Source organism: Chiloscyllium punctatum, chromosome 7 (genome assembly GCF_047496795.1).
Source record: "Chiloscyllium punctatum isolate Juve2018m chromosome 7, sChiPun1.3, whole genome shotgun sequence".
Classification (NCBI taxonomy): Eukaryota; Metazoa; Chordata; class Chondrichthyes; order Orectolobiformes; family Hemiscylliidae; genus Chiloscyllium; species Chiloscyllium punctatum.
The window spans coordinates 85,298,722-85,313,847 of NC_092745.1; the positions used below are offsets into that span (position 1 = coordinate 85,298,722).

The 15,126-nt window shown below is 37.5% G+C and overlaps 1 protein-coding gene across 5 annotated transcripts in view; it reads left to right on the plus strand.

The window, feature by feature from the left end:
• patj (PATJ crumbs cell polarity complex component) overlaps positions 1-15,126 on the plus strand; it is a 390,366-nt gene that overhangs the window by 7,790 nt on the left and 367,450 nt on the right. For all 5 annotated transcript variants that reach the window (XM_072574241.1, XM_072574240.1, XM_072574242.1 and 2 more), the window contains exons 2-5: positions 3,955-4,032; positions 7,002-7,171; positions 7,809-8,015; positions 9,550-9,689. In XM_072574241.1, coding sequence (XP_072430342.1) covers positions 4,011-4,032; positions 7,002-7,171; positions 7,809-8,015; positions 9,550-9,689 — 539 coding nt within the window. In that variant the 5' untranslated portion in view covers positions 3,955-4,010. The remainder of the gene's footprint in view (positions 1-3,954; positions 4,033-7,001; positions 7,172-7,808; positions 8,016-9,549; positions 9,690-15,126) is intronic.

Here is a 15,126-nt window from a genome sequence, read left to right on the forward strand (position 1 = left end):
TGAGGGGTGACTTTATAGAGGTTTCTAAAATCATGAGGGGCATGGATAGGATAAATAAACAAAGTTTTTCCCTGGGGTGGGGGAGTCCAGAACTAGAGGGCATAGGTTTAGGGTGAGAGGGGAAAGATGTAAAAGAAAACTAAGGGGTACCTTTTCCTCCAGGGGGTGGTACGTGTGTGGAATGAGCTGCCAGAGGAAGTGGTGGAGGCTAGTATAATTGCAACATTTATAAGGCATCTGGATGGGCATATGAACAGGAAGGGTTTAGAGAGATATGGGCCAGGTACCGGCAGGTGGGACCAAATTGGGTTGGGATATCTGGTCAACATGGGCAAGTTAGACCAGAGGGTCTGTTTCCATGCTGTTCATCTCTATGACTACTGTAAGAGAATTTAACAATCGCTTTATAGCAAATACGATTTATGTAATGGAGAGTGCAAGATTGAGTCAAATAATACAGCTTTTTGAAGAGCCTGTTGAGAGCTTTTTAAATGATATTTAAGCATTGTTAGAATTTTGATTATAGTACTTCATAATCAGAACTACTTTGAGACAGATTTGTCAGAAGAATATTTGATTCATGTCTTTCTGATATGTTGTAATGAAAACACGATTACACGTTACAAAGAACTATTGAGTTGGCCAAGTCCAAACATAGCATGAGAGAGTAATGGGAACAGAAAACAAACTTAGCTTAAGAAGCTCATCAGACTTCAGCAACTCTAACGCATGGTGGCTAAGTGATTAGCACTGCTGCCCAGGTACCTGGATTCGATTCCAGTCTCGGGGTGACTGTGTGGATTTTGCACATTCTCCCTGTGTCTGTGTGGGTTTCCTCTGGGTGTTCCAGTTTCCCCTCTCAAGTCCAAATATGTGCAGGTTAGGTGGATGGGCCATACTAAATTTCCTGTAGTGTCCAGGAATGTGTAGGTTAGGTGGATTAGCCATGGGAAATGCATGGTTAGGGAATAGGGTAGGATGTGGATTTAGGTGGGGTGTTCATTATAGAGGTGCTATAGACTCGCTGAGCCAAATGGCTTGCTTTTATACTACATGGACTCTATGACTCTATCAGCAAAATATCACATGGAAGACCATTGCAAAAGATAATCTTTAAATTCTTTGGTGTTTCAGGTATGGAGTTAATTAAAAAATCATAAGACCATAAGACATAGGAGTGGAAGTAAGGCCATTCGGCCCATCGAGTCCACTCCGCCATTCAATCATGGCTGATGCGCATTTCAGCTCCACTTACCAGCGTTCTCCCCGTAGCCCTTAATTCCTCTAGACAACAAGAATCTATCAATCTCGGCCTTGAAGACATTTAGCGTCCCGGCTTCCACTGCACTCCGTGGCAATGAATTCCACAGGCCCACCACTCTCTGGCTGAAGAAATGTCTCCGCATTTCTGTTCTGAAATGACCCCCTCTAATTCTAAGGCTGTGTCCACGGGTCCTAGTCTCCTCGTCTAACGGAAACTTTCCTAGCATCCACCTTTTCCAAGCCATGTATTATTTTGTACGTCTCTATTAAGTCTCCCCTTAATCTTCTAAACTCCAACAAATACAATCCCAGTATCCTCAGCCGTTCCTCATATGCTAGACCTGTCATTCCAGGGATCATCCGTGTGAATCTCCGCTGGACACGTTCTAGTGCCAGTATGTCCTTCCTGAGGTGTGGGGACCAAAACTGGACACAGTACTCCAAATGGGGCCTAACCAGAGCTTTATAAAGTCAAAAACAATATCCATATGAATCCGCAAATTGTGAATAGTAGAAGGCAACTTGCCTCTTCGAATTTGCTCAAGCGTTGAGTTAGATCATAGCTGATCTGATTAGTTCACATTCTTGCCTACCCCGATATTCTTTCACCCCTTCACTTATCAAGAATCTATTTATCTCCACTTTAAAAAATATACGAAGACTCTAAAGCTTTATCATGCCAATGCAAGTTTTGTAAGGAAGTTGGACATTTTCAGAGTGTGTAAAAGTCCAAAATAACCATTCCGTCATAGTTTAAAAACCAAAAGAACTGTGGATGCTGTGAATCAGAAACAAAAACAAAACGTGCTGGAAAAGCTCAGCACCTGTGCAGAGAAATCAAAGTTAATGTATTGGGTCCAAAGACCCTTCCTTAGACCCCCGGTGCTGCCAGACCTTCTGAGCTTTTCTAGCAAGTTGTGTTTTTGTTCTTTAGTAACAAAATTAATGACTCTTATGCACACCCAAGTGGTTGACGCCAACAGCAAATGTCTGTGGAAGATGACCTAGAATAGTGGGGCATTTATGAGCATGCATATTATCATTATGTGATGATATGCTGACTATAGAAGATGCATAACAGTTGACTCATTTGAATCAGAAATGACAAGAGATTATATAGCACAACAGTCATCTTGGTAATTTCAAATTTGATATCTGAGTAATTGTTATAATATTGTATGAAAAAAATCCTATGATTGACGAGAATAAAAGAAAATCCTTTGGACAGAGAACTTCATAGGCAGAACTATGAATCAAAGGCTGCTGACAATCCTCTTAATATACTGAAATCTGTACACTGTGAAACAGTTGTCAATCAGCAGAAATCAAGGGTTCCTATTTCTGAGTATAAAAGTGTACGTTAATCCTAAACATCTGTTGAATATTTGAAAGCCTCAACCAGCTAAATACTAATGATCGATATGACTCAACTGAACATGAGGAGATTTCCAATTTTTCAGAAGAATATTAGCAGAACTTAAGAGCAAATATACAATATTTGTGATTAATCACACTGCTATTTGACAACACTTCATGATTGAGAAATCCGCTGATGCTACTGGCTTCACATTATTTAATTATTTAACTACCTTCCTACCACGGATGAATCATTGAAATCTAATATCCTCGATTGCACAAATGGCAAGAGTTGATAGTAGATTCTTGACCAGCCAATTCTTCTGTTGAGAAGAAGCTGTCTATGATTGTCATTTTATTAGGTCGTATTATCTAAAATCATACAGGTGAGAGTGGAAGGATCACATGCTATTTGGTTTCATTGCAATATTAAACGGATAAATGTTTTTCTCAGAAATGTCAGAGAATACAATGTATTTAAATCTTGTAATTTGGCAGATGTTAAATATGCATCCTTACATTCTTGTGGTGAGTAATATTGCTCGCCATATTTTGTTTGAAGAAGTACTTGCTGACCCTGAACCAAAAAGTCAAAACCATTCTCATTAGTTCTATGGTGACTAATCTTGGTGAGTGGTAAGTGTGGATTGAAGGGGAGAGGAGGAGGTAATCACATTCTATTGAACTCTGGGTAACTCAAAGATGAAGATGGCATCTTTCAACTAAGAATCTTATTTGACTTGGTAATCTGATATTTAAGCCAGGCAAATGGGTAGTGTACCTAAGGAAATTGTTGGTTGATTAGACAGTCTAACTCATGCATCAAATTCGAAGAGGAGCATCTGTAAATGTGAGGCAGAAATTCTTCAATCACTTCCAGCTCACTCTATATTCCTTTGTCACAATAAAAAGGATGGTCCTCACTGGATAAGATATCAACATTCTTGTTTGCTACATGAACTTAGCTGGTGAAACTTCAGGAGTATTTTTGGCTGTGTCAGCTGTAGTTAAGCTTGCTGGATGTGACCTCAACAAGGGAGTGAGTATTCCATTTTGGATGAAGTAAACCTCGAAGGTCTGTGTAAATTTCTCAGTTGCTGGATTTGGAGATACATTAATCTGATGAGGGGCCTGTGACTTTCAGATTAAAAGCTGCTATATGAGAAGTAAATTTGTATCTTATGGTTGATTCCATGCAATCTTTGGTATCCCTCAGCAAAGTCAAAAATGTCCCACTGTGGTGATCAGAGCAAAAAGATACAGAGTAGGGAAGCAATATGGCTATTGAATTAGATTGGAGTTGAATACCATGTATGTTTTTGTATTTCTTGACAGTAATATTTCTCACTTATCGATTTTTGAAAAAAGACTGAAGAAACGAAGATATAATCATGCCAGAAAAGCCTGTAACAGGTATTGTCTTAGTCCACTTGTTTACTACTTCAGCAACTGTAATATCTATTAGCTGTAATGGTATAATAAAATTTTTGTGATTCCTATTTCACCTTGTTCTATTTGCTACGTTGAAAGCTGTACCTACAGCTGTATCTATAACTGAATGATTGCAATTCTTGTACAAGGAAACCCAGATTCCTTTGCACTGCAGCATTCTGCAGACTTTCTCCATTTAAATAACATTCTGGTTCTATATTCTTTCTGCCCAAGAGGACAACTTGATTTTTTTGCCCACTTATTTAACCCATTTGTCTTCCTTTGTAGATACTTGGTAACCGTCATCGCGAGTTGACTTTCTACCTAATTGTGTCTCATCAATAAATATGGCTAAAATTATCCATGTGACTATATTTTAATTAGTTGAAGTGTGTGCTTCATTTCTTGCAATTTTTCAACTTGAAAGCTATCTATCCCAACACTGTTTCCTAATTTTTTAATTCACTCATGGCATGTGGCACCTCTGGCTAGGGCAGCATTTATTGCTGATGTGCTTTAAATGCTACTGTATCACCTTCAATATCATGAGCTTTTATTGTATGTGGTCATCGCTAATGCTGTCCCTTATCGAATTCTAAATACACTAGACTTGTTACATTCTCATTGAACTCTAATCAATTTATAACATCAGTTGTAATGCCAAAATTAATTTTGATTATAGTTGGACAGACCTATTCGAAAAGGTTATTAGTCCTGATTTGGTTACAGGACCAACATCCAAGTCCAAACATGTTTTCATTAATTTCACATAATTTAATTAATTTCACATAATTTATTAAGTTTATCACAAATACAAAAGGAATAATACTTAAAAAGCAATGTTTTTGAGTTAATCCACTTTGGGTGCCAGTTCTTGACACGGAGTACAGGTCTCCTGCTCTGGTGACTGAAGGTCCTTTCTGTCTTCGGTCTTTCTTATGCACCAAACCACTAAGAGCCACCACTTATCAAACTAGCTAGTCACTACCCCCGTGCATGATCAGAGACATTCTGAAATGTAATTGGAATATTAGTGCACGAACATCACATGATCGATCTCAGATTGGCTAAACCCAAACCCTGCTTGGTTTCTTTAAAAGTAATCGACGTCTTACGGACATCACTTTGTATCGTCTCCTCATTCATTCTTTGACATCCATTCAGTTTGTAAGCTTATCCATTTTAGAACAGCTTATCTCTATTTACTTACTCACTCCATAGATCTCTACCAATATTATGCAGTGCCAGTGAAGCAATTTATGTATCTGCCTAGATTGTGTAGTGTCACTTCCTAGTGATTTAATATTATCTCAAATGTCCCAACTGATAAAACTATAAAGCTCAAATTAAATTCCAAAGTAACATATAAGTAGCCACAGGCCTGTTGCATATTTCATTATGATGATAAACGATTTTAAAAATAGCTGTGTCTTTGACGATGTCGTTTTACTTCAAAACACTGTCATATTTGTTTCTCTAAGTTTATACTAACTTGAGCTAGAAAAACAATCATAAACCAATAAGCAGTCTTTTTTCCATATGGCTTGTTTCCTTATGGAAACTGATTATAAGAATGTAATTTAGTCCTGCTCTTGCTTAATACAGTCAAAATGATTAATTATTGGAAAACAACTCAATATTACACATTTTTCAAACATGATTTTACTTTCACAAAACCATGTTCAGTCTATCTGATTTTATTGTAATTTTCTAAAATGGTCTCACACAATCTCCTTAATAATGGGTTCAAGCACTTTTTTAATGACGTGATAGGTTAACTGACCTTTGGTTTCTTGCCTTCCTTTCTTGAATAGCAATGTTACATTTGCAGTTTTCTATCAAATAAATTGCTATTTAAAATGAAGGGATTGAAATTTTAACTTCATGGTTTGTCTTTCATGAGAATATTTCACCATAATTGACTTTTTAAACTTAACGGTACTTATGAACATCATTTGAAGTTGGATGGATGAACATTCCCTTGGCATTGTGTAAGACTCAAATTGCTGCATGCAAAGGAGAAATTCATGCGACAGTGACTAATAGAAACTTATAGGTAGCCTGCTTTGAGGTTAGCAGCTTCCAGGAAAATGTAGTCTATTATCTGATCAAGAATTGAACACAAAGCAACCGATTATTTATTTTTACAAATAAAACAATAATAGCCAACACTGTTCTGCTTGATCTTGACTAAGAAACATTGAACTCACTTTCTATACATTTTGACCTTGTGGTGTAAAACACTTTGGTATTTCAAAACTAATCTAGCTTCTCTGCGTGTCAGCATAATATTTAAAAACAGAGAACTTTTCTGCTGAGTGGAAAAAAACGCTGTCCACCTGATCTCAATGCCGAGGGAGAGAGTGTTTTTAAAAATAGACCTGCTTACCCAGGTATCACCAAGTTGTGGCAGAGGAAATGTGACAAAAAAGAAGCATGACGATACCCATAGTAAAATAGAAGATGTGATGTTTCAGTGATGATAACTGCTCATTACAAAGCCTTTTCAAAGAAATTAATAGAGAAACTGTGATATAGGAAATCTGCAATACATGGAATGTATTCTTCTGGATATCCTGGGATTTTGATCTTTGAACTGGGTACTATGTGTTTCTTCCCTCATTTGGATGTTTAGTATGTAACTTATTGTAACTTTGTCCGATTATTCCACTGTGCTGTTACATTCTTAATCTGGAACTCAATCAAAAATCTCTCCAAACAGCACTCATTTCTAGAAAAATGGGGTCATAATCTCATCTTCAACTCCTTTCATTCCAAGCTCTAGCTCCTCCCAATCCCTTTAAGTTTCTCACTTAAAGACATCTACGATATGCTAATAGTACAGATACTTCCTTCATTGCAACAGCATGATTAATCTTCAGTTAATGTGAACAGTATCATGAGAGATTGACTAGAATGTGTTAATTTTTTTCTGAATTTTCAATATACAGTCGATAAACAGCAGATTTTGCAAGCAGTGGCACGCTTGCAGTCACAATTGCGTGAGAAAGGAGATTCCTCTCAAAATGAGAAGTTAAATATTTTGCGTGACACAATTACAAGCCCCCTGTTTAATCAAATACTCACCCTTCAGCAGTCAATCAAACAGCTTAAGGAACAGGCAAGTACTTCAACATGTTATTACGATATTTGTTGGTATGGTTCTGTCTTTTGCTTTCTTATAAATACATTGCATTCTCAGATTAGTGGTATCTGATATAACTTTTATAATGTTGTACTTGTTATAAAGGAAGAAAGCAATTTTTTCTCAAATATAATTATTTTGTGCAGATAAAGGTTTGCTACTTCTAGCCATGCAGCAATTAGTTTACAAACTGTACTCTCCAGACTGGGCAAAAACTTTAGACAGCTTTGGAATGGAGTTACATCGTCCCATTGTAACTTGAAAAATCTTCCGACAATGAGTGAATACAGATGGGGGTTGGTTACCTCAATTGGCTAGAAGGCTGGTTTGTGATGCAGAGCAAATGGCATAAGTTCAATTGCCACACCAGCTGAGGTTACCATGAAGGAGTGTCCTCAACCTCTCCCTTGGTTATCCTTAAGTTGAACTAGCATTAGATGTTTCTGTGTCTAATGACAGAGCAGCCTTATCATCCTCTGGGACTATGGTGACTTTATTTTATCATTATTTAATGTATTTGCATTCTCCCAAGCAACCTTCTTATTACTTAGTGCTGTTAGCTTTCAAATAAATATTACTGTATAAATGCAACTTGATGTCTGTCTGTCCACAGCTGAATCGCATGTCCACAAATGCATCTCCTAACTTTGACTTTTCCCAAGCGGGGCTTTTGGTGTTCAATGCAGATGTTAATAAGCCAACTTTGGCCAAAGATACAAAACTGTCTCCAGATACTTCAATTTATGACCAACCAAAATTCCTACATATACCTGAAAGAACAGAGGATGAGTTTGAAAAAATTATTCAAAGTTTGGCTCAGGTTAGTGTTTTTTTTTAAACATGTAAAATAATCTGTTATTTCACAATTCTGAAAATACTGGCAACAATATTTATGTAAAATTATTCTGTTATTTTGGCTACAGTCGAACATTGAAATTTCCATGTAAGAAGCCACTAGGCAGTAATGGGATTTTAGACATGAAATGCATTTATTTTGAAAGTGGCATGTTTTTGTTGTCCCATTTTAGAGTAAATAACAGGAAAGAGTGAGTTACACTAATATTAAGTTGATTATTTTGACTTGTTGATCAGTTTGCCTCTTAACAATGCTACTAGGCACAAGAGTTTGTGATTTGAAAGTGTAATCATTGATTTGTCCAGTTTTAGTGTTTTTTTTTGAAAGTCTATGTAATATATTAACTGCTATTGTTATCTGGGATATTTTTCTCATATTCTCATCCATTACAATTGTGGTGGTTCTGCTCAGTAAGAATGATTTTTATTTAGTAACATAGAGTCATAGAGATATACAGCATGGAAACAGACCCTTTAGTCAAACTCGTCCATGCCGACTGGATAACCTTATCCAATCTAGTCCCATTTACTTGCACTTGGCCCATATCCCTCTAAACCCTTCCTATTCATATACCCATACAGATGCCTTTTAAATGTTGTTGTTGTACCATCCTCCACCATGTCCTCTGGCAGCTCATTCCATATAGGCACCACCCTCTGCATGAAAAAGTTGCCCCTTAGGTCTCTCTTAAATCTTTCCCCTCTCACCCTAAACCTATGCTCTCTAGTTCTGGACTCCCCACCCCAGGGAAAAGACCTTGTCTATTTACCCGATCCATGTCCCTCATGATTTTATAAACGTCTAAGGTCACCCCTCAGCCTCCGATGCTCCAGGGAAAACAGCCCCAGCCTATTAACGTTTCCCTATATTTCAAATCCTCCAAATCTGCTTGAGAGTTTTGAAAAATGAAGATTGATCTTATTGAAACATATGAGATTCTGAGGCGCATAGATGTTGAGAAAATGTTTCCACCAGTGGGGAAATCACAAACCAGGGACAGAGTTACAGAATAAGGGCACTTTCATTTAAAACTGACATCTGAAGGAATTTTTTCTCAGAACAATGATGCCTGGAATTCTCTACCCCAGAGTGCTGTGGAGGCTAAATCACAAAGTATTTAAAGTTGAGGTAGATCCTTTTTTTTTGAAAGGATTGAGGGGTATGGGGAGCTGGCATGAAAGAGTTGAGGCTTAGGCCAGATTAGCGATGATCTTATAGAATTATGGAGGTGGGCTAGAGGGACTGAATGGCCTACTCTTGCTCCTATTCTTTCTCTGTTCTAATGCAAATCGTGAATCCCTTCAACATCGAGATCACTGATTAAAATAAGCAAGAGGAACACCAGGTTAAAAAAGATGTCAAGGAAGGTCAACTCAACTATTAAGGGGAATGTCTAGTCTGGTAAAGGAATACACTTGAGTCTTGGGTATTTATGCACTTTCCCTGAAGTTTAACATTGACTTTTTATGATTTCACTTTTCTAAAATATAATTTGCAGGAAAGACAAGTTGAGCATATTGAATTGAACAAACCGGCAATGGGAGGTCTAGGATTCAGTGTGGTTGGTCTGAAGAATGACAGTATGGGTGAACTTGGTATCTTTATACGAGAAATACAAAAGGGTAGCATAGCAGACAGGTAAGACGATGCTTTAATCATATCCCATTGACACTGGTATGTGACAAGTGTAGATTTTCAAAAAGAATTCTCATTATTTTGAGAAATCTACTTTAAATCATGTTTAGTCTTTTCACTTTGAAAATTTAAAGCATTTTCTGATGCAGTTTATCTTTTTTCAGATTTTTAAATATATGATTAAACTTTTTCAATTATGACAGTCATTTCTTTTTGCAAGATTGGGTAAATGTAATTCCACACAGATATGCAAAGAAAATAAACAGGCAAAACACAAATACTCTGAGTGGAGGGAAAACAATAATCTGAAGAACACAGTTCTATGTCACTAGTCCAAATCAGAAAATTGAATTAATTAGTTTTATAATTTGCTTGATACTTTGATGATGTCTTGATATTACCTACAGAGTGATGGTCAATCTGCAGTTCACTAATTTGCTGGTGGACCTGGGGTCAGTCTTGTTGTCTTTGGGCTTTAGAATCCTTTCAGATTTTAATACTCTTCTGACAAATTGGGAGAGCAATTTCTCAGAAAGAGCAGAGAGAGAAAGATTGATGAAGCTAGTTTCTGGTGGTATCCTTGATTTCCTCTTTCCCCATTTCACTCTTCTCACAGGATGTGATAAACTGCAGCTTGACCAATCAGAGATAAGTTTCTATGCTGAGCTCTCCTGAATGCATAACAAATGGTGCCACTATATCTGGACTCAATGTGCTCAGAAAGTAGCATTGTTTCATACGGATCAGTTTCATGTGTTTTTTGCAAACTGCAAACAACTCTGTATATAATCTATCTTCTTTTAAAGTGGTGTCCACTTTATACATTTTCAATCTGTCGATCAAAGAATAAAATGATGTATTCCCCTGCTAATGCCTAATTAAGCTGAGCAATTCAAACTGGTGCCACTACAATGCTCAATGACTCACATACCAAACATTGGAAGCAGCTTGTGATTGACAGAGATAAATGGTTCCACAACCACTGGATGAGATCTAAGTGCTATAGTTCTGTCATATCCAGCTGTGAATGTGGTGAATATTTAACAATTACCAGAAGAAGGAGCTTGATAAATATGCCCATCTGCAATGATGGGAGAGTCCAACACGTGATTTTGATTTGATTTATTATTGTCACATGTACTGAGATACAGTGAAAACTATTATTTTGTGAGTTATCCAGGCAAATCATACCATATGTAAGTATATCAGGGTATTAGAATAGAATGCAGAATATATGTTACAGCCTCAGAGAAGGTGCAGAGAAAGATTAAGGTCCATTAAGCATTTTGATAACGACAATGAAGAAGCTGTTTTCAAACTTGCTTTCAAATTTTTGTACCTTCTGACTGTTGGAAGAAGACTAAAGAGAGTATAACCAGGGTGGGAGGGGTCTTTGATTTTATTGATTGTTTTCCTTAGGCAGCAGGAAGTAAAGCTGGAAATGGTTTGCCTTATGGACTGGGCTGTGTTCACAACTCCCTGTAATTTCTTAGTCTTGGGCAGAGCAGGTGTCATACCAAGACTGAAGCATTCGCAACAATCTTCAGCCAGACGTGCCGACTCGATAGTCCATCTTGATTTCTTATGAAGGTCCTCAGCATCAGTGATGTCAATCTTAAGGAGCTTTGACTCACTCTAGAAAATATCAAGAAACAACTGAAAGCACTGGATACTGCAATGGCTTTGAGCCCTGACAAGATTCTGGCGACAGTACTGAAGACTTGTGATGCAGAAGTTATAGATGTAACCAATCTTTTCCATTAAAGCCACAACACTGGCCTCTACCTGGCAGTATGGAAAATTGCCCAGGAATATCTTGTCCATAAAAGACAAGACAAATTCTACTTGGCCAATTTATGTTCCATCAGCTCATGCTCAATTGTCAGCAATGTGGTGGACTGGAGAGACCATTAACAGTGCTATCAAACCATATCTACTCAGCAATGAGCAGCAAGGGGACCTCTCCAGTGTGTGGCGTCAAAGCTAGCAAAAGTTCGTTGTGGTTGTTGGCGGTAAATAATGTCAGTCCTCAGACATCACTGCAGGAGGACATCACAGTAGTGTCAATGTTGCAGCCTTTACTTGCTTAACCTGTCTTCTGTCAATGTGTCAGAATAGAGATGTTCAGGATGATTGTACAATGCTCAGCACTGTTGTGACTCCTCAGATACTGAAGCAGTCTGTGTTCATATACAGCAAGACCTGGACAACATCTAGGCTTGGACTGATAAGCGGCAAGTCATATTTGCACCTGACAGTCTCCAAAAAGCAAGAACCTAATCATCGTCTCTTGACATTCAGTGTCATTGCATTCACGGCATCCCCACTATCCTGGGTTGAATATTGACCAGAAACTCAACTACATCAGTAATATAAATGCTATCTGTACAAGAGTAGGTCAGGGGCTAGGAATTCTGTTGTCAGAAACTGTCCTCCCAATTCCTTAAAGCATGTTGACTATTCATGAACTACAAGTCAGGAGTGTGATAAAGTACTCTGCACTTGCTGTGAGTGTCTAACTAACACTCAAGAATCTGAGCACCATTTTGGACCAAGTAGGCAGATTGATTGACACCTCATCCACCATCTTAAATGTTGAAGCTGTCCAACAATAACGCACTGTGGCAACAGTATGTGCCACCTCCAAAAATAACATTAAATTACTAATTGTTGTCAAACATTTGGGTATTAAATGAAATATATCATAAATTCTGATTCTCTATGACATTTGTCTTGAAAAAGCCAAAGAAATGATAAATTTACGATATTCTGTTGAAATTCATTGCACAAAATGGAATTTCTGGCTTTTTCCTCTTGATATAAATTCATCATGATGCATCAATTTAGGGCTGCTAATTCATGAAGGCACCTTTTAATGAGCTGATTTATGACCCAGACAAAACGTTCCACCATTGATGTGCAGGAAAGGAACTGTGAAGCTGGACAATGGATTATCTGCGAGCAGCTAATGATTTAATCTGAGAAATATATATGAACATTTAAATAGAGCAGCTGTTGACCATTCAGCCCTTTGAGCCTACTCCACCATTCAATGAAACTGATCTGTTTGTGCTCCAATTTCTAGGTTCCTATCTACTCTGATAGCTCGAGATTCCTTTGCCTGACAAAAAAACTATTCACTTGTGTCTTAAAAAAAATTCAGTGACCCTGGCTCCACCACATTCTGAGACAGCGAGTTCTCAGGGCTCACAAGCCTCAGAAAGAAAGCATTTGTCCTTATCTCTCTCCTGAAAGGGCAGCCTTTAGTTTTAAAACTGTGATAGATAGAGATAAATGATTCCACAACCACTGGATGAGATCTAAGTGCTATAGTTCTGTCATGTCCAGCTGTGAATGTGGTGAATATTTAACAATTATCAGAAGAAGGAGCTTGATAAATATGCCTATCTGCAATGATGGGAGAGTCCAACACGTGGTTTTTGATTTGATTTATTATTATCTGGACTGATTGACAAGATGAAATAACTTTTCTGCATTAGGATCTTGTATACTTCAATCATCCCCTCATTCTTCTCTACACCAGTGGAAACAATCCTAGCCTTTCGAAACTATCCTCATAAGACAACCCACTCATTTCAGGTGCCAATCTGGTAAACCTCCTCCGGACTGTCTCCAATGCATTTACATTCTTCATGAATAAGGAGACCAGAACTGCATACAGTATTCAAGATGTGATCTCACCAATACCCTGAATGATGTTCAATTTGATGTTCAATTCCTCTCACAATAAAGGGTAGCATTCCATTACCCTTCTTGATTGCATGCTGTACCTGCAAACTAACTTTTTGTGACTCACCAGAAAATCTAAATCCATCTGCACATCAGAATTCTATAGTTTTCCATGAAATAACACACTCTGCTTTATATTTGTCCTGCTAAAATAAACAACTTCATGTTTGTCCACATTATACTCCATCTGCTGAACTTTTGCTTACTCACTCGACTATCTATATCCATCTGCAACTTCCTTGTTTCTTCTTGACAACATACTTTCCTACATACCTGGCTGGTGCCTGTAAGCATACCTTCACTCCAATCACTTCCATCTGATGTGAATTTTAAAATGTTGAGGCCCCAGCACAGACTCCTGTGGGCTTCCATTTGTCACATCCTGCAATTATTAATGCATACTCCTTGTTTTTTTTCCCAGCCAGCTAATCACCTGTCCATGTTTTCATTTTTGTCAATAATCTTTTATGTGGTACCTTACCAAATACATTCTGAAAGTCCAATTACAAAACATGTTCAGGCTGTTTTTCGTTCACAGTGTATGTTTGTTCAAAGAACTCCGATAAATTGGTTTAACAGAATTTTCCTTTAAAAACATGCTGCTTGTTCCTGATTACTTTGAAATTTTCTTGACACACAGCTTTTCAGTTGTCACTTCTGACAACTTTTCCCTGACCAACATCAAGTACCTATTCTCCAGTTTCCTATTTTCTGCCTTCTTTCTTGAATAGAGACATTATATTTGCTGCTGTAGTGCAGTTTGATCTGGTGTCCCGAGTGTATTAACTGGGTCTCTGGCATACCAGTCCAGTGACATTATCATTACCAACCATTGATTTCCCCTAAGTCTGGGTCTCTTACAGAGATATTGTTGGAGATTAATTGCAATGATTCATGAACAGTTCCCAGAATTATGGAAGGCTAGTCTTGATGCCACTGTTTTTTTGTTGTCTCAGTTCCGATGTTGATCTCTTCATGGCTGCTTTGGTAGTACATTTACAAGACGTATCTTGAGGTGGCACTAATGTTTTGAGGTGAACTAACTTTTTGTGAGGTGAAAAGTTTCAATGCTTGGAAACTTAAAATTAGAAATACATGTTTCAAAATATTAATTTCAAGAGGCAGTATGTAAGCAAATTGAGACTTCTGACATGCTCAGAAGGAGAAAGTTGACCAAAAATAATTGGTTCTTAAAAGCTTTTCTTTGAGACTTTTTCTGGTGTAAGTTTTGAGTCTGTTGTATGATCATTGCAGATTGATTGTAATGATTAGTCAACAACTCTCAGATTCAGTGAATGCCCATCATGATGACACTTGTACGTTTTATTGTCTTACAAATCCTGTGAAGGCAGTTCCACTTGTTATCTTTTATTCAATTCTGACTTTAACTTTCTGTATCTTCCCTCTTTGATGCACTCTTCTTTTCCTCCTCTTTTTTTCTGTATATGTTGACTAATTAACCAATTTCGTTTCTGTTTTTCTAGTTTTTTTTCTTTTGTTATCCTTTCTTTCATTGTTTAAGGAGACTAGTCATTGGGCATGATTTTCTTGTCGTTACAGTATCCCTGTGCAATTATTGTTTCGCTGATGTAGCAATTTGTAGCATTAATAATCTCAAAAAATGAGAATGAAAAGTCCCAGTAGTGTCCGTTACCTTAAAATGCAACATTACACTAATTTCTGACTTGGC